Raw genomic sequence first — 23,161 nt, forward strand, 5'->3', positions numbered from 1 at the left:
AATAGATTATGTCATGTCTTAGCAGTGTTACCTTGACTGTTTGGGAACACTAGTGTGTTTGAATTTCTGTGAGGACATGTTACTTATTCTTCTGAAATTGAAATTACCAAGACAGTTTACAGTTGTTGAGAAATGCAGATGTGGAGTAGCATTTCTTCAAAACCATTTTCTTTCTTCTTAGGAAAAGAATTTCATGGCAACATCATTAAAGTGTCCTTTGCTACTAGAAGACCTGAATTTATGAGGGGAGGTGGAAGTGGAGGTGGGCGGCGAGGTAAGATACTTGTTGCTTACTGGCCTGAATATTGTACAAAGGGTTTGAATTTGAGTGTATGCTCTGTCCCTATTGTGAGAACTTGCTACACCTCTTTCGCTCTCTTGGTCTTTTTCCTTCTGTTTTAAGGTGAGAGTGGATACTTAAATAGGAGACTAAGTAAATAAGATGTCATATAGTACCTAAGAGAATAGTGGGAGAAGGTTGTAAATATCCCTTTGGAAAGCTGTATAGCAGTTCGTTATTAACCCTGAAATCAGGAGGCAGTCATTTAAATGACACCTAATTAGGCACTTAATTTGACCGGTTTGTAAGTTCCCTGATAAAGTTACTGCTAGCTTGTTATTTCTGTTGGGTCTAATTCCTTAAATTTGGAATATGTCTTTTCACTTAACTTTTATTACTGAGATTCTCAAACTAAGGAGGGTATTACAGGAAAGTTTTTAAGTGCATTATTGACACTATAAAGTGTGCCTGTGGTCTTTCTCACATAGCCTGTGCTTACTACATAAAGCCCCAAATTAAAGAATCATGGAGGCTTACCACAGGGTGTGGGGCTGTCCACTTCTTGGTAGGCACTTGCTGTTAGTTCTTTCATCTGTGCTTTTTCTCTGCTTAGTTAAGGTCTGCTGCTGATTTTTCTCTTCCTCCCCTATATTCCTCAGGCCGTGGAGGATATAGAGGCCGTGGAGGCTTTCAGGGGAGAGGTGGAGACCCCAAAAGTGGGGACTGGGTTTGCCCTAATCCGTAAGTATTCCACTTACTTCGGTAGGAGTAGAAGTTAGGTTTGAGGTTGGAAGCTGCAAGTGGGGGTTCTGAATCCATTGGAAGCTATTGAGCCTTTTATTTTCCTTTCTTCTCAGGTCATGTGGTAATATGAACTTCGCTCGAAGGAACTCCTGCAATCAGTGCAATGAGCCCAGACCAGAGGATTCTCGTCCCTCAGGAGGAGGTAGGTTAGCTCTTTGGGTCCGCCTTGTTAGCATCTACATGGTGTTTGTCTTCTGGCTAGCACTAAGGAAGCCTTACATTATTTTGCTGACCTTACTGGTTTCTATTTCTACCTTGCAGATTTCCGGGGAAGAGGCTACGGTGGAGAGAGGGGCTATAGAGGTCGTGGGGGCAGAGGTGGAGACCGAGGTGGCTATGGTGGAGACAGAAGTGGGGGTGGCTATGGAGGAGACAGAGGTGGGGGTGGCTATGGAGGAGACAGAAGTGGGGGTGGCTATGGTGGAGATAGAAGTGGGGATGGTTATGGTGGGGACAGAGGAGGTGGCTATGGAGGAGACCGAGGCGGCTATGGAGGAGACCGAGGCGGCTATGGAGGAAACCGAGGTGGCTACGGCGGGGACCGAGGCGGCTACGGAGGAGACCGAGGTGGCTACGGAGGGGATCGAGGCAGCTACGGTGGGGACCGTGGAGGCTACGGTGGGGACCGAGGTGGCTACGGTGGAGACCGAAGTGGGGGGGGCTACGGAGGCGGCGGTGGCTATGGTGGAGACCGAAGTGGAGGCTACGGAGGAGATCGGAGTGGTGGCAGCTATGGAGGAGACCGAGGTGGCTATGGAGGCAAAATGGGAGGAAGGTGAGTATTAGAACATAGTTTTACCTCACTGCTCCTAGATTTTTAAGGTTCTTTTATTGTCCAGTGTTTTGGCACTTGAATTTCCCATTGACAATTCTGCCAGTAGGGATGGAGAAGATATTTAGTTCCCTTTTTAGCAGTTTCTAAAATTTATTGTTTTGGAAGTTCTTACTCATAATTCCCTATATTTGTATATGTATGTGTTTATTATTCATTCCCTGGCTAAAGGTGAGATTGAGTGGTATTTTGAAACTGTAAATTAGGAATTCTTAATCTCAGTGGTGAGGGTATGCTTTTTCAAATCACGTGGTGCTATATATACTCTACAGTTGTTTTTCTGGCAATTCTGGTAATACCTTTTCCAGATGAAAATCACTGTTGGCACTGCTGGGAGTGTGTTGCATACTGCACAATGAATGGTGTAGAGGTAGAAAAAAAGGAATGACCAGTGATATTAAATAACTTTTAGTTATTATAAGCATTTGTATGCCAGAGGGAATATAGGTAGTGAGACTTAGTATAGCATGTGGTTAAGAGCACAGAGTTTAGAGACAGACTGCTTGGGTTTAAGTCTTGTCTTCACCACTTTCTAGCTATGTGTCTTTAGGCAAGTTACTTACCCCTGTGGAGCATCAGTACTCTGATGTGTACAGTGGGGCTAATAATACTTCCTTCATGGATTTAGATTAACTGTTATAACAGTTGCTGGCCCATAGTAAGTATTGTGTAATTGTTTACTATTAGTAATTATCATCTATTGAATACTTCTGTGTGGCAAATCCTATAAAAGTGTCTGTGTATACAGAATAGGCAAAGATAAGAGTTACAATTGTGAAATAGTTTATTCTTTTTTAAAATAAGTATGGTTTTTAAAATTTATTTGTTTGTTTTAATCCTCACAGGAGGATATGTTTCCACTGGCCTCCTGAAAATACCACAGTGGTGTGGAGTCCTTATTCTAGGTTAGGGGTGTCAAACTCAGAGAAGGGGCCAAAATCTAAAATCCAGCCTAAATCGCGGGCCGAATGGTTTACTGAACAGTCATAAACTGACAATGTCATCAACTGACAGCGGAGTGCAGTGATGACAGCGCGGTGCGGGCCACATTGCAAGGCCTGGCGGGCTGGATTTGGCCCGTGGGCCTTGTGTTTGACACATGTGTTCTAGGTGGAAAATTTTAATAAGTTGGTGATAGTAAAGCTGCTTTTAGGATCTTAAAGCTGAGATTTATTACTCATCCTCTAGAAGTAGATAAATCGGGCATGGTGCTAACCTTGCAGAAATTGTCAAGCTGATACCAGTCACCAGCACCCTGAAGAGGTATTTGATGTGTTCCTTTGGTAGAAAATTAGAATTTAATCTGGCTCTTTATTTTTCATTCCTAGAAATGACTACAGAAATGATCAGCGCAACCGACCATACTGATGACTGTTTTGAATGTTCCTTTGTCTCTGACATGATCCATAGTGAAATTGCCAGAGTTTTGCCTGCTGCTTTCCTGGTGGCCTCTTCTTGGGTAGTGAAATTAAGTGACATTTAGAATTTTATTTGGGTGGGAGGTCTGGGACAGTTTTTCTTTTAGTAATGTTGGAATTTTCTCCTTTAGTTTCCAACTTTCTCCTTCCCAACCCTTGAAGCTAAGTGCGTTGTAAAATATTGCCAAAATGGAAAGTGTTTTATAATACTGCAATAAAGGCTTCTTGTTTTGTGGATTTTTGTATATTAGTGCATCGTTCTGTCACACTCAGGATTCAGTTACAGCAGATTCTAACCCTGAAGAATTAGGAAATGGATCCTACTTCATTAAATTAAAATGTTACTTTCAACAGTATTTATTGAGCGTCTACTCTGTTTAGAATAGCAATTTCTAAAGAATGACTGTACATCAGAATTACCTGAGGGAGTTGTCAAAATTCGATTACCTAAGCCTCATCTCAGGTTTGTTGGATCAGAACTTAGTGGGGATGTGGGGAAGGAGTTAGCTCCTTTATGTCAAGCTCACCAGGTGATTTTGAGAATTCCAGTTTATAATTTAGAACCACTGATTTAGGGCAATGTTCTAGATGCTGGGAATATGGAGGTCGAAGGGCTAGGTAAGAAGAGAAACAATTCAATAGTGTAGAGGGTGTGTTATTTGGTATTCATTAAAAACTATTTCTTCTACCCTTACCAAGAACCTGGGACAGGCACCATATCAGATCTCGATATGTGCACATCAAGCAAACACAATATACAGATAAGTGCTCCAGTAAGAATAAATGCAAGATGCTTTTGAGGGCTGATTTGAAGGACACTTAATTCAGTCATGGGATCAGGAAGGCTTGGTGAGTCTTGAGGGAAGAGTAGGAATTGGCCAAGTAATGAGGCTGGGTTGAGGAAATGGTATTCCCAGCAGAAAATTAATGGCATCAAATAGATTAGAGCAGTGGTCAGCAAACTCATTAGCCGTGGTATTTTGTGGAAAAGCCACACACAAGGGGCCAAAAAGCCAAATGTGGCTCTTGAGCCTCAGTTTGCTGACCACGGGATTAGAGAAATGAAGAGATTGAGGAATAGATGCTGGCTTGAGAAGTATAAGTAGTGCATTGTGAGGGAGGAGTTCAAAGATAGGCTTGCAAAAGATAAGACTGGAGAGGTAAACAAGCTTTACCACAATTAAGGTGATCAGACGTCCTGTTTTTGGGGAGAGAGTCCAGATTTTTAACGAGAGTCCCATGTCTCGCGGTTTAAAAAAGTCCAAAAGATTTAAAAGAATCTCAAAAATCAGGACTTTTTTAAAATGCCGAGGGACGCGAACAAATAGTTAAAAATCGGGATGTCAGGTCACCTTACATAAGGTCCTTGCATTTCAGTTTCCTCCTACCTTAAAATAGGGAATCAAAAGATTTTAACCAGGGGAGTGTCCTAACCTGAGGTATCTACTGAAAGACAATAATGGCTGAAAGTGAAGAAGCTGAACAGGAGACAATGGTAAGCCAGTGAGAAACACTGGTCTGAGCTCAGATATTGACTGGAAGAGGAGGACATAACTAAATCTGAGAAATAATGAGGGGAATTAGATAGGATCTGGCTACATGTCAGAAATGGGAGGGAAGAGTTAGGTTACTGGCATGGGCAATTGGATAGGTATTTATTGAAATAGGAAACACTGAGTAAGGAACAGATGTGGGAACAAGGTGGGAATGGATTTTTTTAGGTATGTTGAGTTTGGGGCACTCAAAATTACAAGTAGAGACATCCAGTAGACCTGGATGTGCAAATCTGCAGCTCAGAAAACTACACTTCCCTGATACTGTTTCATACTGGCATTTGTTTTGCTAAACTTCTCTACTTGGTTTTTGCATGTTGGAAGTTCTGATCTCTGCTCTTTTTTATTGACACTTTTATTCTGGGCAAACTCATATTATTGCTTTAAATATCCCAATACAGCAATGACTACCAAATTTATGTCTTCAGTCCTGTCCTCTCACCTTAACTCTGGTTTATACCCAGCTTCCTACTTGACCTCTCTACTAAATAAATTTGATTTTTCTTGGCAACTCCTCCAGGATTGAACAAAACTTTTGATCTTCCTCTCCAAGTTCTTTTCCATCTAGTCTTTTCCATCTCAGTAAATGTCCTCACTGTCCACCTAGATCAGATCAGGTAAAAAAACTTTAGAGCTTATACTTGCTTTCTCTCATTCATTCTGTACCTGCAGTCCCTTTTAATTGTACCTCCAGAATATATCCTGAAACCATCTTTATAGTCTTGGTTACAATCCTAGTATGAACTACAGTCATTTCTTTTTTGGACAATTGCAATTGCCTATTATTAGGGTCCCCCAGTCTTGCCCCTCTAAAATCGACTTTTTCATACAGTAGCCAAGTGATACTGTAATGATGTAAATCAGACCTTGTGTCATGCAAGTAGGCAACAAATTCCTTACCCTGGCTTACAAAACACTATAGGATCTGGCCTATCTACCTCTCTAGACTTACCTTGGTTTGAGAACATTGGTCATAATTCTAGATGGTATCAGATATGCTTCTGCTTCCGTATTTTATATATAGTTTAGAATTCTTGTTCCTCCTTTTCACTACAACTAGGGTCAAATTCTTCCTCCTTCCCTTTGAGGTCTTCCTTGGCTTTTATCTAAAAAATGGCCTCCCTCTCTCTGCCTGACTGGCGTGGTTCAGTGGTTGAGTGTCAACCTATGAATTAGGTAGGTCATGGTTTGATTCCCAGTCAGGCACCTGTCCAGATTGAGAGCTTGATCCCCAGTGTGTGGCGTGTAGGAGGTAGCCGATCTTTTCATGGGTGTTTCTATTCCTTTCTCCCTCTGAAATAAAAAAAAAAAATCTTTAAATAAAATACTGCCTCTCCTAATTACTTTCACATCACCTCTTAAGTCTTCACAGAACTTTTAAGTATTTGAAATTATCTTTTTGTGGGTATAAACTTTTCTCTTGATTAGATTATGAGCTCCAGGAGAGCAGGGAACCTTGTCTGCTGCCCACTATTCTAGCCAGTGCCTAGAAGAGTCTGAGGCACAGGTTAGATAGAGACTTAGTGAATATTGATCAAATGAATGAATCTATTACAGATGCAGATTTGAGAGTCATTAAGATGAAAGTGGATATGATTAAAATAAGGCTGTCCATAATAGTGGTTCTTTACCCCAGCTGTATACTGGAATTAGTAAGTTTTTTAAGACAAGGATATCTGAGCTTCACTCCAAAATGAAGTCTTTTTTTTTTTTTTTTTTTAATATATTTTATTGATTTTTTACAGAGAGGAAGAGAGAGGGATAGAGAGAAACATCGATGAGAGAGAATCATCGATCAACTGCCTCTTGTACCACCCCTACTGGGGATGTGCCCGCAACCAAGGTACATGCCCTTGACTGGAATCAAACCCAGGACCCTTCAGTCCGCAGGCCGACACTCTATCCACTGAGCCAAACCGGTTTCGGCAAGTTTTTTTCTTTTTTTTCTTTTTTTTAAGTTTTAATTCATTACTGTATTTTGAAGAAAAGTTCTGCTGAAAGTTATCTATACTTTGGGAAGCTTATGGTGAACATGTGATCAAGTAAATGGTGGTCCCTAGATTTCAAATGATCTGATTCCAAAGTCTAAACCTTTTTTTTTCTTGAGGGTGGACATAATTTGTTGGATTGGTGTGGCAGGTCCTACTGGCAAAGGGAAACTGAAGCCTCCAGTAAACAAGGAGGAACTAAAGCAGTTTGGAAGGATAAATAGGGCCTGTCAAAGAAATGGCGTGAGGTGGGTAGAAAGTAGGCATAGAAGAAGAGAGAGCAGAGAGTATGGTTGGTCTTAACTATAGCCTAATTATCTCCACTGAGAGTGGTGGGGGGTTGGGCAAGTTAGTAAGAGGCAATAGTCCAAGAGCCATGCTTACAGGATTTTCTCCTATTTTCTCTTCAGCACTTTTCCTCCGCCCCCTTCTGGGGGCAGAAGCTCTACTCTAGCTCTGCTATTAAGTTTCGGTTATAGACAAGGGCTTGGTTTAGGGAGGCAGGCCGGTCATCCAGAATAGTTGTGGTTCTGTCCTCCGTGTCCCTTCAACCCAGCGTGAGGAGATCTGTATCTCAGTGGAGCCTCTGATGAAGGGAACAGCATAGGTAGAGTGACATTTATTCATTGAGGGTAAGTAAGAAGACATTTTCTCATGGGAGCCTGAGAAGCATCCTCAGGAAGTGAGGGCTAGGCCCCCAAAATTAACCTATTTGGAGGTTTTGGCAAGGATCGAAAGCTGTTTCCTGATTTCTAGTGTCCAAGGCCCTGTGGCCTGTGACTTTGGTTTTAGTGGTTTAGGGGAACGGGGAGGGAAGGCAGAGGTGAGGTAACAGGCAGACCTTTTCTGGGCCCTCAACTTTTCCTGTTGGTCTGATGAGGTACTGGCCTTTGCAATAAACAGGGGGCTCAGCCGTGCAAGTCGAAAGTCTCGGATATTTAACTCTTCTAGCATCTCGTTCTCTGTTCTGAACCTTGTAGGCTCTTCCTTCTCCTTGGTCAGAGGTGACTCAGATACAAAGAAAATCTTATTTTTCAGCTTGTCTTCGATCCAGGGATCAATTGAGGCCAAAATAGTGAGTGTTTCTTGTAGCTGCATTGAAATAAAGGCTCTGTGGCTGGCTCACTTCAGGCTAAGGCTGGGTGGGATTGGGGGTGGGGGGTTACCCGTGGGAGGGGGAGCTCTAGCCACAGGGCACTACGGCCCCAAGGAATGAGGTAAAGGGACGGTGTGTGAGGACTAACTCCCCTCTCCTCCCTTCTGACAAAGTAAGTAGTGAGGATAGATGGGAAGGGCTCGGAGGAGGGGTTAGGAGAGGAAGAGGAGAGCAGGAATGCCTTACTCTCTTCTTTACAGACTGGTTGTTTTCTTTATCTAGCATTTCCAGGAGCAAGTGGAACACATGTGGGCTGCGGATCCCCAGGACGCCCTGGTAGAGGTAGAAGGAGAGTGCCTAAGTTATCAGCCCCAGGAAGATCCCCTTGTCAATTCTAATCCCATTGTGATGGCTCTGGAGAGTGGGAGATAATGGCTTTCCAGCTGACGTATCCCTTTCCTTGCCTTTTGGGGACACTGCATTTGGTTCCATTGCACATTATTCACCAGGAAGAGTTCAGAAAGTTTCTCTAATATCTAATTCTCTTTTACATCCATCTCTGTCCCTTATTCCTTAACCCACTGTCCTCTAATCCTGAAGAAAAGGTTACTCTGAACTTCTGGTAGAGCTGGAATCTATATATATAAAATTCTAATATGCAAATAGATCAAACAGTGGAACAACCAATAACCAGTTACTATGACGTGCACTGACCACCAGGGGCAGCAGGGGCAAGAGCATGGCAGGATGGTGGGGCAGGTGAGTGGGGGTGTCAGACCTAGGCAGGATGCTGGTTGCTATCATGGGGTGAGCCTCTGGTGGTTACTGAAAACTCTTTACTCCTGTGCACTGTGGTCCCGCCTGGCGTTTGCACCTGCTGCTGGTGCCAGCCCCGCTTACACCTGGTGCCAGAGCCGCTGCTTGCACCTGCTGCCAGTGCCAGTTCTGATGGCTCAGTGCCGTCAGCGGGTGCGAGCAGCGGCTGCTGGCCCTGATGGCCTCTGAGGGCTTTTCCACCTCTCCCTGCTCCTGAAGGGCAATTGGGGCAGCAGCCACTGCTCACACCTGCTGACAGAACCGACCCTGCTTGCGCTCGCTGCTGGTGCTGGTCCCAATTGCTCCACGCTGTGAGTGGGTGCAAGCAGTGCCAGCGCTGTCAGTGCGTGGGAGCAGCGGCAGTGGGAGTGGGGCCGCAGGCAGAAGGGTACAGGGGGCCGCAGCGGGAAGGGCCCGGCAGGGGAGCGGAGGATGGGCCAGGACCCGCCCTTGTTCCCACTAGAGCCTCACGGCCCACAGTTCCTTTCAAGGTGCATGAATTCGTGCGCTGGGCTCCTACTAGTAAAATAAACAAGTGAACAGCCTGAACTTTACATCCTTTTTTTCCCTTTCAGTAACTGCTCAGTTGCCTATTGCCCTTGCCATCAACACCTCTGATCAAAGAAGCAAAACTGGCCTTACCAAAGAGATGACTGCCTCCTGGCGTGAAGCGGCTTGTGGGTTCATTAGCTGCCTGTGTAGAAGGGAGTAAGAGTGTTGTGGTTCAGTTAAGCAGGAGAGGAAGAAGGCTGATTATTCTTGTTACAGCCCAGAGTGAGTTGGGCATAAGGCTGATGAGTGATGCTAATTTCATTAAATTTTTCCTGTTGTTTCTTGGGTCAGAAGAGGCTGGGAGGGGAAAAGGAGATACTGAGGAGGTGGTGAGTGACAAATATATCTGTTCAGAACTTTACCTTTTACAAGTCCCATTCATGTCCTCATCTTAATTTGAGCTTTATAGCAAACCTGACTGGGAGGTATAATCGGTCTCTTTACAGTAGAAGGATAGTCCAGGGGTCAAAAAGTGACTTGGCCAGGAGCAAAGGCAAGTGAGAGCTGAGAACTGGCAGCGAGTTCTTAGCTCTCTCTGCTTCTCTGCCCCATTCCCACCTCCTAGGATTTGGCCCCGGCTGTTCCCAGTCTAAGCCACTCACTCCTCCACCAAGTTCATCATCATGGGCTTCATCTTGAGCTCTTCCACAGTTTCTGCCACAGCCTGCCTCATAGCCTGAAGAGATATTAAGATGGGACAAGAGGGAGAAGGGATACTGGGGTGTACCCTGAAGAGCTCCACAAACCTTTGTTGGATGCTTAGTTTCTGGTGGGGGAAGCAGACAGGTGAGTAGGCAATTACATTACTGTGGTAAGTGTTACAACGGAGCGAAGGATAGGGTGCACATAGGAAGGTCTCCTAACGTAGTCTGGGCACCGGGAAGATTTCCTGGAGGAGGTGATGTCTTAACTGAAACCAGGCAGAGGGTTGGGGGAGGGTGATTTTCTAGGTGCCGGTGAAGGGGAGGACATGTATAAAAGCCTGGAGGCAAGAGAGAGAGAGAGAGCACAGAGTGTTTAGAGAACAGAAAATAGTTCAGTTTATCAAGGTGACCACACTGTGACTCTTCAACATGAGACACTGAGAAGTTACACTGGGATCACAGGTGTAAATCAGGGTCGGGTCATCCTAAGCATAGTTGGTGTGTGCTTCTGAGGAGTTGAGTGTTTGAGGTGAAGCTGGAGGCATCAGCGGGCTAGGCGGTGAAGGACGGTAAACCATTCTGAGGGCGGTGGGAGCTACTGAAAAGTTCTATGCACAGGTAAGGCACAACCTGATGTACATTTTAGGAAAATGTCTTTAGATAAAAGTTGTGTGACTGGTTTTGTATAAGCTGTTGTAAAGGTAAAAGCAATGGGACGTTGGAGGGCAGAGCTGATGCTCTTTGTGGTGATTTGGGAAAGCTTCCCATAGGAGGTGGTGCTTAGCCTGGGCTTGAAGGAGCTGTCATATTTGAGTAGGCAGAAGGAGACAGGAGTTACTTAGCAGAGGGGAGAGGGGTGACGGGGGCATTTTGAGCAAAGGCAAAGAGGCTTGAAAACGGGCTGCCTTAGGGAAATGGAGTGGGTTAGAGTGAATGTGATTCTTTGGGGGGCGGTGTGGCTGGAACCAAGACAGGGGAGGTCTGAGAAGGGAGAGAGACAGCTTTGGGCTGCTTGGGCTTTGGAGCTTTGGTCTCACTTACGAGGAAGGGTTCATTAAATATCTTCCTCCTGAGTAGCTCAAATGTGAGTCCCTCCAGATCCTGTGCCTGGATCTGTTCCAGCCCGATGGTCTTGAGCATCTGGATGGCCTCAAAGCGGTGCTGAGGGCAGGGGTGGGGAGCCATGAAGGATAGACTCCCTCTCATCCATCCCCAACCCTGTCCTAATGCTGGAGAAAGAAGGGTACTAGGCAGCCCTAGACTCACCTCAAGGACACAAGAATAGCACAGCTGGTCTAGGACGGCCCTGATGACCTCGGCTGAGTGTACACGCATCATCTTGACCAGCATCCTAAGTGACTATGGAGGGCAGGCAGGGTGGGTGGGGTTCAAGTAGGCAGACTTGAGGGCTGAGTCTAGAACTTGTGGTGAATAGGCGGGGCCCTGCCTCTTGAGTGTGCACACACATAAATGAATACAAATAAGATGTGCAGACATGTGTATACGCTGGTCCACATGACCCCATACCCATGCATACACATTCACACACAGAGGACCTGCAGTACTCCCTGGGATGAGGATGACGGAAGTCAGCACTAGCCTCTGTTTCCCCGTCCTTCCCAGGGATCCAGCCTCCTGCCCCGCACACCTTCATCTTCTGGGACATGGACCCGTGGCATAGGCACTGCAGCAAGAAGTCTCGGGCTGTGTTGCTGCAGGGTCTCAGGAAACCCAAACACAGGGCTGCCTCCATGGCTGCTTCATTCGGTGCGTTCCGCATCAGCATCCGCAGCACAGATGCCAGCATCCTTTCATCCCCGATTTGAGTCCTCTGAGAGGAAGGCAGGAGGTAAAATGGGCCTGGATTACGTTCTCAGCCAGGCTTTGTTAAGAGGGCAATTCTTTGCTGCTTCCAGACCATTCTCCCTAAAATGAATCTCATGTTATCCGATTATTTTATCCACTTCTTGTTTTTGCTGTCATCGACTTGCTCCTAGGTCACATCCTATCATTTCTCTATGACTTCATCTTCTGAATGGATTAATGTTTCTCTCTTAACACTTTTGCTGTCTAATTCCCAGCATTTAAAAATATATACATGTCATTGATCCAGTTCCTCCCCTCCAATAATCTTGTACTCCATTCTATGTCAGCTATTAATTCCCACAAAGACTTTATCATTACTTATTACTACAATTTCTACATTTCATGGATCCCATTCTGACCATCACTTCCTATCTTTCCAGCTCAACTCTTTTTTTTTTTAAATATATTTTATTGATTTTTTTTTTTTTTAAATATATTTTATTGATTTTTTTACAGAGAGGAAGGGAGAGAGATAGAGAGCTAGAAACGTCGATGAGAGAGAAACATCGACCAGCTGCCTCTTGCACACCCCCCACCGGGGATGTGCCCGCAACCAATGTACATGCCCTTGACCGGAATCGAACCCGGGACCTTTCAGTCCGCAGACCCACGCTCTACCACTGAGCCAAACCGGTTTCGGCTATTTTATTGATTTTTTACAGAGAGGAAGGGAAAGGGATAGAGAGTTAGAAACATCGATGAGAGAGAGAGACATCGATCAGCTGCCTCTTGCACACCCCCTACCGGGGATGTGCCCGCAACCAAGGTACATGTCCTTGACCGGAATCGAACCTGGGACCTTTCAGTCCGCAGGCCGATGCTCTATCCACTGAGCCAAACCAGTCTCGGCCCAGCTCAACTCTTGATGTTAACAGTTGGACTCCACAAGGACTAATCATCATTAAGCACTATTTCACTGCTCCTCACCTTCATCCCTCTTAAACCAGCTTAAATTCCATGGTCCTGCTATAATTACTTCCTGCCTCAACTCCTTTACTTTATCTTGGTTCATTGTATTCAACTCTTACTTGCTCTGTGCCTGTACTTCCTGGAGAAAAACACTGTCACAATGATTGATCTTGCTTTAGATGTATGAACACAAACCTCATGTAGATCCCTAATGCTGCCTACTGATCCTGCTTTTCTCTAGGCAATTCTCTTTCCCACCCTCTAGTTCATACCCTTTCCTCTGGTACCTGTAATGCTTTCTTCCTCCATTCCCACTCAGCTAATGACCTTGCTTCCTACTTTATTGAGCAAGTATAAGTTTCACAGATACCACCACTTTTATCCAACTTTCAACCTGCACCCATATGTTCTTCCTTTCCACTTGTACTGTAACCAAACCACCTTATCTCAAGTCAGTCTGCCCACCTGTGAGTTAGACTCATTTCTTCTCACTCACCTACTGAACAACATTGCTGCACAGCTCTTCTTACTCTCTTCAAATTGAGCAGTTTTCTAACTACTGAATTATTATCCCTCAGACTAGGATCATGTTATTTTTCTTTTTCTGGAATCCACTCCTGGTGCCAACTACAACCCTTTCTAGCAAAACTTGGAAAGTGCTCTGTTCTTGCTGTACACAGGGGGGCAAAAGTAGGTTGAAACTGGTAAGAAGTTATTCCAGTGCTTCTATTCAGGAAACTCCACAGGACAATGCCTTCCCATCAAAATCAGGAGCTAGGTTACCTTCTCCCTGACCTAACCCCCAGCCAACACCATCAATTACCTGCCCTATCTTGCCTCAATTACCGATCTCCTCCCAATCACCTTGTCTTTGGGGATAGCAGTCCAGAAGTTCAGAGCTACTCGTAGTCCCCTCAGAGTATCCATCCTTTGCTCCTCATTTGGCTCCTTCAACTGCTTGATGAGAGCCTGGATCACATCCTTATTCAGGCAACCTAGACAGGGAGGGTCCTGAGGTCAGGGCAGAGCCTCGGGTTGCTCCTCTCCGCCGGGACCCATTGGACTCTACTTTGCCCTCAAGACATAAAATTCTAAGCACTAGGTCCCAAGATGTTGCCCGTCTTCCAGGACACCAGAGCAGCTGGCTGAGCACAACCACAATTCCAATCTCCCTTTTCACGTCACCTCTCTCTCTCTGCCCAACAGTACCTAGGAGAGTTCCCAGTCACCGCCCAGTGCTAGGTTAGTACAGGCATATACTGCACTACCCTTCTGTCCTTACCCAGATGGGAGAGTGGCTGCACTGCCTCCTGTCTTGGAATCCACTCCTGGTGCCAACTACAACCCTTTCCAGCCAGGGAGAGGATATACTTACCCAGGATGGCCAGGCTTCTATAGGCCTCATACTTCACTCTCTCTGGAGCAGTTTCGACCTGATTTAAGAGGCAGGTGGTGGAAACATGCTATAAGGTGATGGATGGGATGTGAGAGCTTTAAGAATATCAGCTTAAAAAAAAAAATCTCAGCTTAATCTCATTGTATAAATGAGGAAACTGAGGCCTAGAGAGTGACCTGTTAGTACTCAAACACAGAGTACAGCCAGGAAGGTGCAATGGAAGGAACGCAACTTGGAGGAAGACTTGTTCAAATACCTCTCTGGGATCTAATCTAGTCGCCATGTGGCCTGGGGCAAGTCGCTTGGCCTCTCCGAGTTTCCATTTTCTCATTAGGAAAAATGCAGATACTACCACCTAATATTGTAAGATTTAAATCTCTACATAATGTAAGAGATTATGTAGAAGGATGCACGCACTCCATAATAAATGGGCATATAAATAGGAGGCATTGATTTAGTCGAGAGAATGAATTCGGTCTCAATTCTCTCCTAGTTTTTCCGTTGAGTGTCTTCTTAGACAAAAGGGCTCTTCAGATCCCACCTCCCCCATCCTTTTAGATCAAGCTGCCCTTTAAAGGGCATGAGCGGGCATATACTGCACCCTAGCGGCTCTTTGCTAGATCTGACGCACCAGCCTTGTGAGCATTGTCTGTGCCCATGTTCTACACACCTCATGCCCTGCTCCCTCCTCTCCTGAACTCGGTGCAGCCCCAGACTTACCACCTGCAGTAGTGCCTCTATGATAGATTCATCACTGATGCCCAGGCACCCCAGAGCCTGCAGGAAGAGGAGCAGAGGACAGGGAAGAGACCTTGGATACCACCCCAGGAGTTACCATTCTCTGTTCACAGCTGGATTTGGTTCTTGGAAGAGCACCCAATCCCCACCTCAAGTATCTTTCTCCTCTTCAAGTCAGCCCCCCACCCTTGCAATTTCTCACCTTTGCTGCGTAGTATTGCTCATCCTCTCTGGGAGATTTCAGGCTTTTTGTGAGTTCCTGCCTTTCCAAAGGAGCCAGTGGAAAGGAGGAAAGGAATAAATATAGTTTTAAAACTTCAAACTGAAAGAAGCTCCTTCAATTCAATCCCCTTTCCCCCTTGTCCTCCATTATGGGATTGAGGGCTGAAGGATGGTGTGAGCTCAAGGTAAGGGCATCCACAGGAAGGGAGTCTCTCCATCCTTCCTCCCGCCATGGTCCCTGACCTTTAATCTTCGCTGCTTAAAGGAGTCCTTCGTAGGGTGTAAAGTCTTGGGTACCTTCTGATATTTTGTAGACAACTTGGCCATGGGGAGATAGACTTTTTGGATGGGACTGCCCTCTCTGAAGTGGTATCTGTGTGAGAGATTACACAGGCAGCCTTGGTCCCCTTGTTCCCTCCCCACTTCACACATTTTCCTCTGCCCCTGGTTCTCAGCCCAGCTTAGAGATGGGACCAGAGGAAGACAGATGAGCCTCCTTCTATGCTGGAAAACAAATCAGTTTCACTAAAACAGAGATGTTGACAGAAAGCCAGGAAGGCTGGTCAACAACCTTAATTGTTCTAATCTTTAGTTGAGATATTGTTAGCTGAAGCAGCCTCCACCTTGTTTGTCCTGTGTAAGTTTCTATTATTTCCTGCCTAAGGGCTACATGTATATTTCTGTTTATGTTGCCTAAAATGTTTTTCCCGAAGCCTCAATAAAAGGGGATGGCAGGGTCAGAGCAGTGGTAGTTCTCCCACTAGAGTAGGACTACCACCTGGCCCCCCATATCGCCAAGTTGAATTTCTTCAAGTCTCAAGTATCTTCATTTGTGTGCGGCCCTTCTCCAGAACCTGAACCCTGAATTGCAACTCTTTCTACACGGGCCGTGAAAGAGATTCCTATACTTCTATCCTGAGATCTTCTCTGGGATCTATAGGCTGACTTGCTCCACTCCCTGCCCCCCCACACACACCCTTTCATTCTCTCTCCTCGAAGTTGTACATGGTGTGGAGAATATCAGTAAATCACACCTAGGTTGTTCTCTCATTTTCTGCAACATCTTCTGGGCCAACCGTTCCTGTTGATGATCATACAAGGCGTGCCAGTGTGTGTACAGCTCAGGCTTCTCAGAGTAGCAGTATGGTGCCGAGTCTGGCTTGGCTGGGTGCTGCCTCCAGCACTCTGGACTTGGGGGGAACTCTTCCTTTGGTATCTGGGAGAACAGGGTGGATGGCAGAGCAGTTGCAGATTTAGTAAATAGCAATCAAATAACAGGATATTCAGTTAAACTTGGATTTCAGGTAATGAATGCTATGTACTGTATATGTGTGTGTGTATACTAGTACAGTGGTTGGCGAGCCACGTGTGGCTCTTTGGTCCCTTGAGTGTGGCTATTCCACAAAATACCACGTGCAGGCACGCATGTACAGTGTGATTGAAACTTTGTGGCCCATGCGCAGAAGTCGGTTTTCTGCCTGGGTGAGTCTATTTTGAAGAAGTGGCATTAGAACACTCAAGGGGCCAAAGAGCCGCATATGGCTTGAGAGTCGTGGTTTGCCAACCACTGCACTAATATATACACAAGAGGCTCGGTGCATGAAATTTGTGCACTCAAGGGGTTGGGGGGGAGCAGGTCCCTCAGCCTGGACTGCAAGAGGGTACAGGCCAGGCCAAACCCCACTGGTACACTATTGGGGCTGAGGAGGGATGTGGGAGGTTGGCCAGTCCAGAAGGAACTGCGGCCCATCTTGCTCAGTCCCAGTCAGCTGGACCCCAGCAGCAAGCTAACCTATCTGTCGGAGTGTCCCCCCACCCCGGATGGTCAGTGCACATCATAGTGAATGGTTGAGTAACCTTTGAATATCATTAGCATATTATGCTTTGATTGCATATTATGCTACGGGGGGCCTTATACAGAGCTGATACAGAGCTTACGGGGGTTGAACGGCTGACAGGTTGGCCAGGCACTTAGCATATTAGGGTTTTATTATATAGGATATATACTATGCATGTGTGTGTATGTATGTATGCATGTGTGTAGTATACACATACATATACATATGCACACACACACATGTACATACACATCCATGTACACACACACACACACACACATATCCTAGTATATATACACATACATACACTAGAGGCCCAGTGTGAGTAGCTCACTTCCGCTTGCCTCAGCTGGCCGCCCCACCTATCACCACTTGTAACTTGCACCCCGCCCTCGACAGCTCATAGCTCTCTGAGTAGCTTGCACCCCACCTGGCCCACCTCGAGAGCTGCTGCTTATTTGGTTGTTACGGTGTTAGGACCACTGGCTTTTTTATATATAGATACACACACACACACTCACACACACACACACACACCCCTATATTTCATTGTTTATGTGAAATTCAAATTTAATTGGGTGCTCAGTGTTTTAAAATGAGGATGTCTGTATTAATTAATAAAAATGACTCATCATTCAGCACTGATTGCGTAGCCCAGGCCTGGCAGATGGTTCCTCACAACAGTTCCACGAAGGGTGCTGGGAAAGGGTTGGCCTGTGACAGAGGAGGCTTCTGAGGCCAGTCCAGAAGGAAAGTTCTGGAATTACTGACAAATTCTTCTCTGCCCTCAGTTACTCAGCCCAGCTCAGAGATGGGACCAGAGGAAGTTCTCAACCGTGGCTGTGTATTGGAATTATTCAAGGGAACTTTTAACATGCCCAAGGGTGAGTGTTGGGGTTCTGTGAACCGACTTCAATGGGAAGGGAAGGTCTGTTGATCCTCCTATTCAACAGAGCTCCCAGGGTGGCAGAAGTTAGGGTCTTACCTTGTGGCATGACAAAGGGAGCCAAACAGGTACCGAGGCCTTTTTGAGTTCTGTGGTACAAATGAGACAGCAGTCACAAAGGTGGGTAAAGATAGCATCCCTTCAGGCATTCACTTATTCAGCATTTAGTGAACAGGAGGAGTACCAGGCACCAGGGAGGTAAATAAGGTGTTATTCCTGTCCTCAAGGGGCTCATGGTTTCCTGATAACTTGCTGCTCAAAATGTGGTTTGTGGAACAGCAGGATTGCCATAGCCTGGGAGATTCTCAGAAACGCAGTGTCTCAGGCTCCACTCCAGGCCTCACAAATCAGGATCTCCATTTTAACAAGATTTATTTGTACTTTGAAGTTTGAGAAACTCTGGTCTAGCAGAGTGGTTCTCAACCTGGCTGCGTATTGGAATTATTTGAGGAGACTTTTAGCATGCCTTGGCCCTACATAGGACTAATAGAATCAGAACAGATTCTCTGAGGAAGGGGCCCAGGTACCCTGTTTCCCCGAAAATAAGACAGTGCCTTATATTAATTTTTGCTCCCAAAGATGCGCTAGGTCTTATTTTCAGGGGATGTCTTATTTTTCCATGAAGAAGAATTCGGTACACATTTATTGTTAAATGAAAATAAAGGAAATTTATTACCTGTATACGGTACTGTAGTACGGTAGTTGTCAACACAAACCAGACAAACTGTGAATCCTACAGTATTAAGAATTTACTCATTTATTCAATGACAATCATGTCATCATCTTCTGGAACATCATCATAACAAACCAATTCCTGAATTTCCTGGTGAATTTCTTGTGACTCCATTTCTTTCAGAATCAGTGGACCAAATCTCTCATGTTTAGCAATAGCATTCTGATACAGAGCCTACGGGGGGCCTTATTTTCGGGGGGATGCCTTAAATTTCACTCAGAAGGAAACCTGTAAGTAGGTCTTATTTTCGGAGAATGTCTTATTTTCGGGGAAACACGGTAGTAGAGAAAACTCCCCAGAGGATTCTAATGTGCAGCTAATGGTGAAAACCATTGTTTCTGACCAGTGTTTTTCAAACTTGAGTGTGCATCAGAGTCACTTGGAGAGTTTGTCAGAGCAATTCCCAAACTTCTCTCATGATGAGAATCACCTAGTGGAGTTAAAATACAGATTCCTGAATCCCAACTAAGAAGTGCTAAACTGGAATTTTTGGGAACATATAGGTAAAATTGTATACTTAATTCGTGCTCTAAGCTATATGTTCCCAAAATTCTGTAGTTTAACAACTCCACCAGGTGATTCTCATCGTGAGAGAAGTTTGGGAAACACTGCCCTAGAGATGGATTCAGCCTGAGAATTTGCATTTCTAATGAGATGCTGATGCTGCTGGTCTTGGGGCCACACTTTGAGAGCCACTGGACCAGCCGGTGAGACACAAAGGGAAACAAATGTGAAGACAGATGAAAGCACAGGTGGTACAGAGGAGGGACCCTTAACCTGGCTCGGTACTTGTTTACCCAGAGACTCTGCACAAGCTGAGTCTTCAGTCCAAGTAGGAGTTAGCCAGATGGATAAGGGGAGGAGCATTAGGCTCGGGGAACAATGTATGCAAAGACTTGCAGGTGTGAGTGTTAGGTAGAGAGCCAGGGTGCAGATGTAGGAGCAGACCCTGGGAAACACAAGATGTCCTACTTAAGACCCTGGAGACTTACCTTGCCAGCTGGGGGAGCCATCCAAGTGTCCATGGGCTTTCCCTGACCCACTCCATGGATTTGCTGAACTCGCCCAGACCCCTGCCTGGGAGGGGAGCCAGGGGGCTTTTCTTTTCAGGCCCTGGCCCCTGATTCTGTTCCTCTCCACCCCAGCCTCACCTTTGGTCCTGTTTGGATATTCCAGCCATGGGTACTTGAACATTGACCTGGCAATTTCAAAGAAATCAACTGATTTTTCGTAGGCCATCTTTTTATTCTCCTGGTGGGGCGAGAGGGCAGGGTGGTGGTGGTAGAAGAATACGGGGCCTTTGGGATGTGGAGACAAGGTCAGGGAGACCTGTCTTCTGCACAAGAGGAACTAATGAGATGTCTGGGCTTCTGGAAATGGAAGCTTCCAAATACTAAGCAACCAGGTGTCCTAGGTAACTAGAATGCTCCAGTTCCATTCTTTTTTTTTTTTTTTTAATTTCTTAATTGGTTATGGGATTAGTGTTTCCCAAAGTGTGGTACGTGTACCCCCAGGGGTATGGGAAGAGTTTGGTGGGGGTACGCGTTGCACCGGAGTTTGGTGGAGATATGCACTGCACTGTGTTTAGCTGTGCTTAATTCTACGTTCTCATGAGTATGAGGGGTAATCAGTGTTATGAAAATTATAGAAGGGGTACACATATGTCAAAAGTTTGGGAAACACCATACTATGATATCACATAATTGTCCTCATCCTCCTATTCCCATCCCAAACCTCTCCCCGCGCATGCCCCCACCTCTCTGTTGTCCATGACCACTAGTTAGGTTTATATGCATGAATACAAGTCCTTTGGTTGATCTCTCCCCCTTTCCTCCACCCTCTTCTGCCTTCCCTCTGAGGTTTGACAGTCTGATCGATGCTTCTTTGTCACCGGGTCTGTTTTTGTTCTTCAGCTTATGTTGTTCATTATTTCCCTTAGATGTGTGAGATCATGTGATACAAAAAATACACTTAAAAGAACCGAAAATGAGAGAAGCCCATAATGGTTACTTGCTGAGAGGCAAATGAATCAGTCTGTAGTGAGTTTCTTTCTGAGCCAACAGTTCTTTTGAGACCCAATTTCAATGTGGAACATGTCCTTATGTGTACATGTCCGCAATGATTCTTCAGTTCTAGGTGGTGGACAAATGGTAGTGATGCAGGTCAGACCATCTCTGGTTTTCCAGTTCCATTCTTTAAAGAAAAATTATTGCCAAAACTGGTTTGGCTCAGTGGATAGAGCGTTGGCCTGCAGACTGAAAGGTCCCGGGTTCGATTCCGATCAAGGGCATGTACCTTGGTTGCTGGCACATTCCCAGTAGGGGGTGTGCAAAAGGCAGCTGATCGATGATTCTCTCTCATTGATGTTTCTAACTCTCTATCTCTCTCAATTTCTCTCTGTAAAAAATCAATAAAATATATTTAAAAAAATAAAAAATAAATAAAAAAGATTATTGATTGATTTTGAGAGAGAGAGAGAAAGGGAGAAAGAGATACATTGACTTGTTGTTGCACTTACTAGTACTTATGCATTCATTGGTCGACTCTGGTATGTGCCCTGACTGGGGATTAAACCTGCATCTCTTGCACAGTGGGACAATGCTCCAACCAAGCCAGGGCTCCAGCTCCCTTCGTTAGCCCCAGCCCCGGCATCTACTGGCGGATGGATTGAGCTAGTCATTTTACCTCTGGGAACTTCAGTATCCCCATCTAAAAAGCGGGAAAGTCAGGCCTGTCTAGCTAACTAGAGGGACTATGGTGAGGCATAAATTCAAAGAGAGAGTCAAAGGGTTTGGTGAAGTGTCAAGCTCACATAAATCGGTTAGGAGCAGGGGTTTTTCTTAGGATTACTCATCAGGAAAATGGCAGGGATGGGAAAGCCCCTCGTAAACACACACCTCCCTCCTGGGTAGCAAGAGACTGAACTAAGTGTAGACTAAGACCATTCATACCCCTACTTCTGCATATGCTGTTTCCTCTACTTGTCAGACCTTTCATTTTATTTTTAAAATGTTTTTCATTTTAAACAGTTTTTCAAATCTTTTAAACTCTACTTAAAAGTTATCTTAAAAAAATATATATATATATATATATTGATTTCAGAGAGGAAGAGATAGGAACATTAATACTGAGAGAACCATTGATTGTCTGCCTCCCGAATGCCCCTCACTGGGAACCGAGCCCACAACCCAGGCACATGCCCCCGACTGGAATCGAACCAGTCTGCAGGCCGACCCGCAGTCTGCAGGCCGACACTCTATCCACTGAGCCAAACCACTAAGGCTTAAATGTTATCTCTTAAAGTCTCTTTTCTCTCAGAGGCACCCTTCCTCACCCCATTTAGGTGTAATCCTTCCTACCCCACAATATGACCACAACCTTTTGTAGTGGTGCTTCCCTTCAAAGGCTTTGTCTTCTGTTTCATCTGTTCCTGGGTCTTTCCATCTTCCTCACTAGACTATGAGCTACCTAACAGTACAGATTGTGGCTGGTAGCTCTTTCACCCCTCTATTCTGCCCCTGACCCCCACCCCCAATGCCTAGCACAGTGCTTGGCGCACAGCAGGCAGCTCACGGTAGCAGGAGAACATGGGCCACCATGCAATCAGACTTGACATCACTAGGTAACTGACATCGTGTGCCCTGATGTGCTGCACTGAGAGAGACAGCATCATTCTGGTAATCTGGCCAAAAACGAAACCTGAGTTTAATTAGGGGGAAACAATTAGGCAAATTCAAATGAAATATTCTACAAAAATCTTACCTGAGCTTTCCCAAAATGTCAATATTCTTAAAGACAGAGAAAGTCTGGTAAAGGACACTGAAAAGGCAAGGCGGCTAAATTCAGTATTTGGACACAACTGGATCCTAAATTTTAAAAAATAGCTTTAAAGACATTGGGACAATTGTGAGGTTTTGATCATGGCTTGTGTTTTAGAATTACTATTTATAACAGTATTGTGCTGAGTATGAAATATGTACTGAAACTTTTAGGGGTGAAATGATAGCACATCTGCAACTTATTCTCAAATTTGGGGGAAAAAATGTATTATACCGACCACACACACACACACACACACACACACACACATACACGCATACAGATAAAGCAAATATGGTAAAATGTTACCATTCAAATCACATTTTTATAGGTTTGAAGCTTTACAAAATAAGAATTAAAAAAAAAAAAAAAGAGCATGGGCTTTGACATCAGACCTCATGGGTTTAAATGCTCCTCCCCCCCTTTTTAATTTTATTTCTTTTACTTTGGGGCTTTGGGCAAGTTATTTCCATCTCTTACCAAGGATTTTCCCAACTGCAAACAGGGTTAATAATACTGCCTCCCCCGTTGGGTTGTGGGAATGAGGGATGATGGATGTAAGGGGCTGGCAACGCCCAGCACACAGTGAGCGCTCGCCGATGCTCCCTATAACTACAAAGATATATAGTGTCAATATGTGTTCACGTGAAGGGGCACATAGATGGGAAAGTTGGAGTACCCCCACCTCTTTACTTACTCCCTTTATTTGGA

At 45.1% G+C, this 23,161-nt stretch overlaps 2 protein-coding genes across 2 annotated transcripts in view; one reads left to right on the forward strand and one right to left on the reverse strand.

The window, feature by feature from the left end:
- TAF15 (TATA-box binding protein associated factor 15) overlaps positions 1–3,571 on the forward strand; it is a 37,715-nt gene extending 34,144 nt beyond the window's left edge. The window contains exons 12-16 of the mRNA XM_084863505.1: positions 182–274; positions 940–1,021; positions 1,138–1,226; positions 1,346–1,859; positions 3,245–3,571. Coding sequence (XP_084719631.1) covers positions 182–274; positions 940–1,021; positions 1,138–1,226; positions 1,346–1,859; positions 3,245–3,284 — 818 coding nt within the window. The 3' untranslated portion in view covers positions 3,285–3,571. The remainder of the gene's footprint in view (positions 1–181; positions 275–939; positions 1,022–1,137; positions 1,227–1,345; positions 1,860–3,244) is intronic.
- A 3,270-nt stretch (positions 3,572–6,841) lies between these two features.
- On the reverse strand, positions 6,842–20,079 carry HEATR9 (HEAT repeat containing 9). The gene is made up of 16 exons (XM_084862337.1): positions 19,783–20,079; positions 17,938–17,987; positions 16,149–16,330; positions 15,308–15,487; positions 15,095–15,155; positions 14,875–14,931; positions 14,134–14,221; positions 13,596–13,753; positions 13,374–13,428; positions 11,632–11,843; positions 11,250–11,342; positions 11,025–11,144; positions 9,942–10,015; positions 9,430–9,481; positions 8,072–8,304; positions 6,842–7,986 (listed from the first exon to the last, which is right to left on the reverse strand). Exons 1-16 carry the CDS (start codon positions 19,868–19,870, stop codon positions 7,584–7,586), a joined length of 2,106 nt encoding a protein of 701 aa, XP_084718463.1. The 5' UTR covers positions 19,871–20,079; the 3' UTR covers positions 6,842–7,583.
- Positions 20,080–23,161: the final 3,082 nt, after the last annotated feature.

Source organism: Pipistrellus hanaki (genome assembly GCF_964339955.1).
Source record: "Pipistrellus hanaki genome assembly, chromosome: 16".
NCBI classification, from domain to species: Eukaryota; Metazoa; Chordata; class Mammalia; order Chiroptera; family Vespertilionidae; genus Pipistrellus; species Pipistrellus hanaki.

Bases quoted from the DNA above. Each gene is read 5' to 3' on its own strand.
- HEATR9 (XM_084862337.1), bottom strand. From the start codon at position 19,870: ATGGCCTACGAAAAATCAGTTGATTTCTTTGAAATTGCCAGGTCAATG. The intron at 11,145-11,249 runs GTGAGTCTAGGG...CCCTGCCCTCAG, and splicing joins GCTATTCTTGTGTCCTTGAG to CACCGCTTTGAGGCCATCCA. The intron at 7,987-8,071 runs GCCCTGTGGCTA...AGCCAGCCACAG, and splicing joins TCATTCCTTGGGGCCGTAGT to AGCCTTTATTTCAATGCAGC.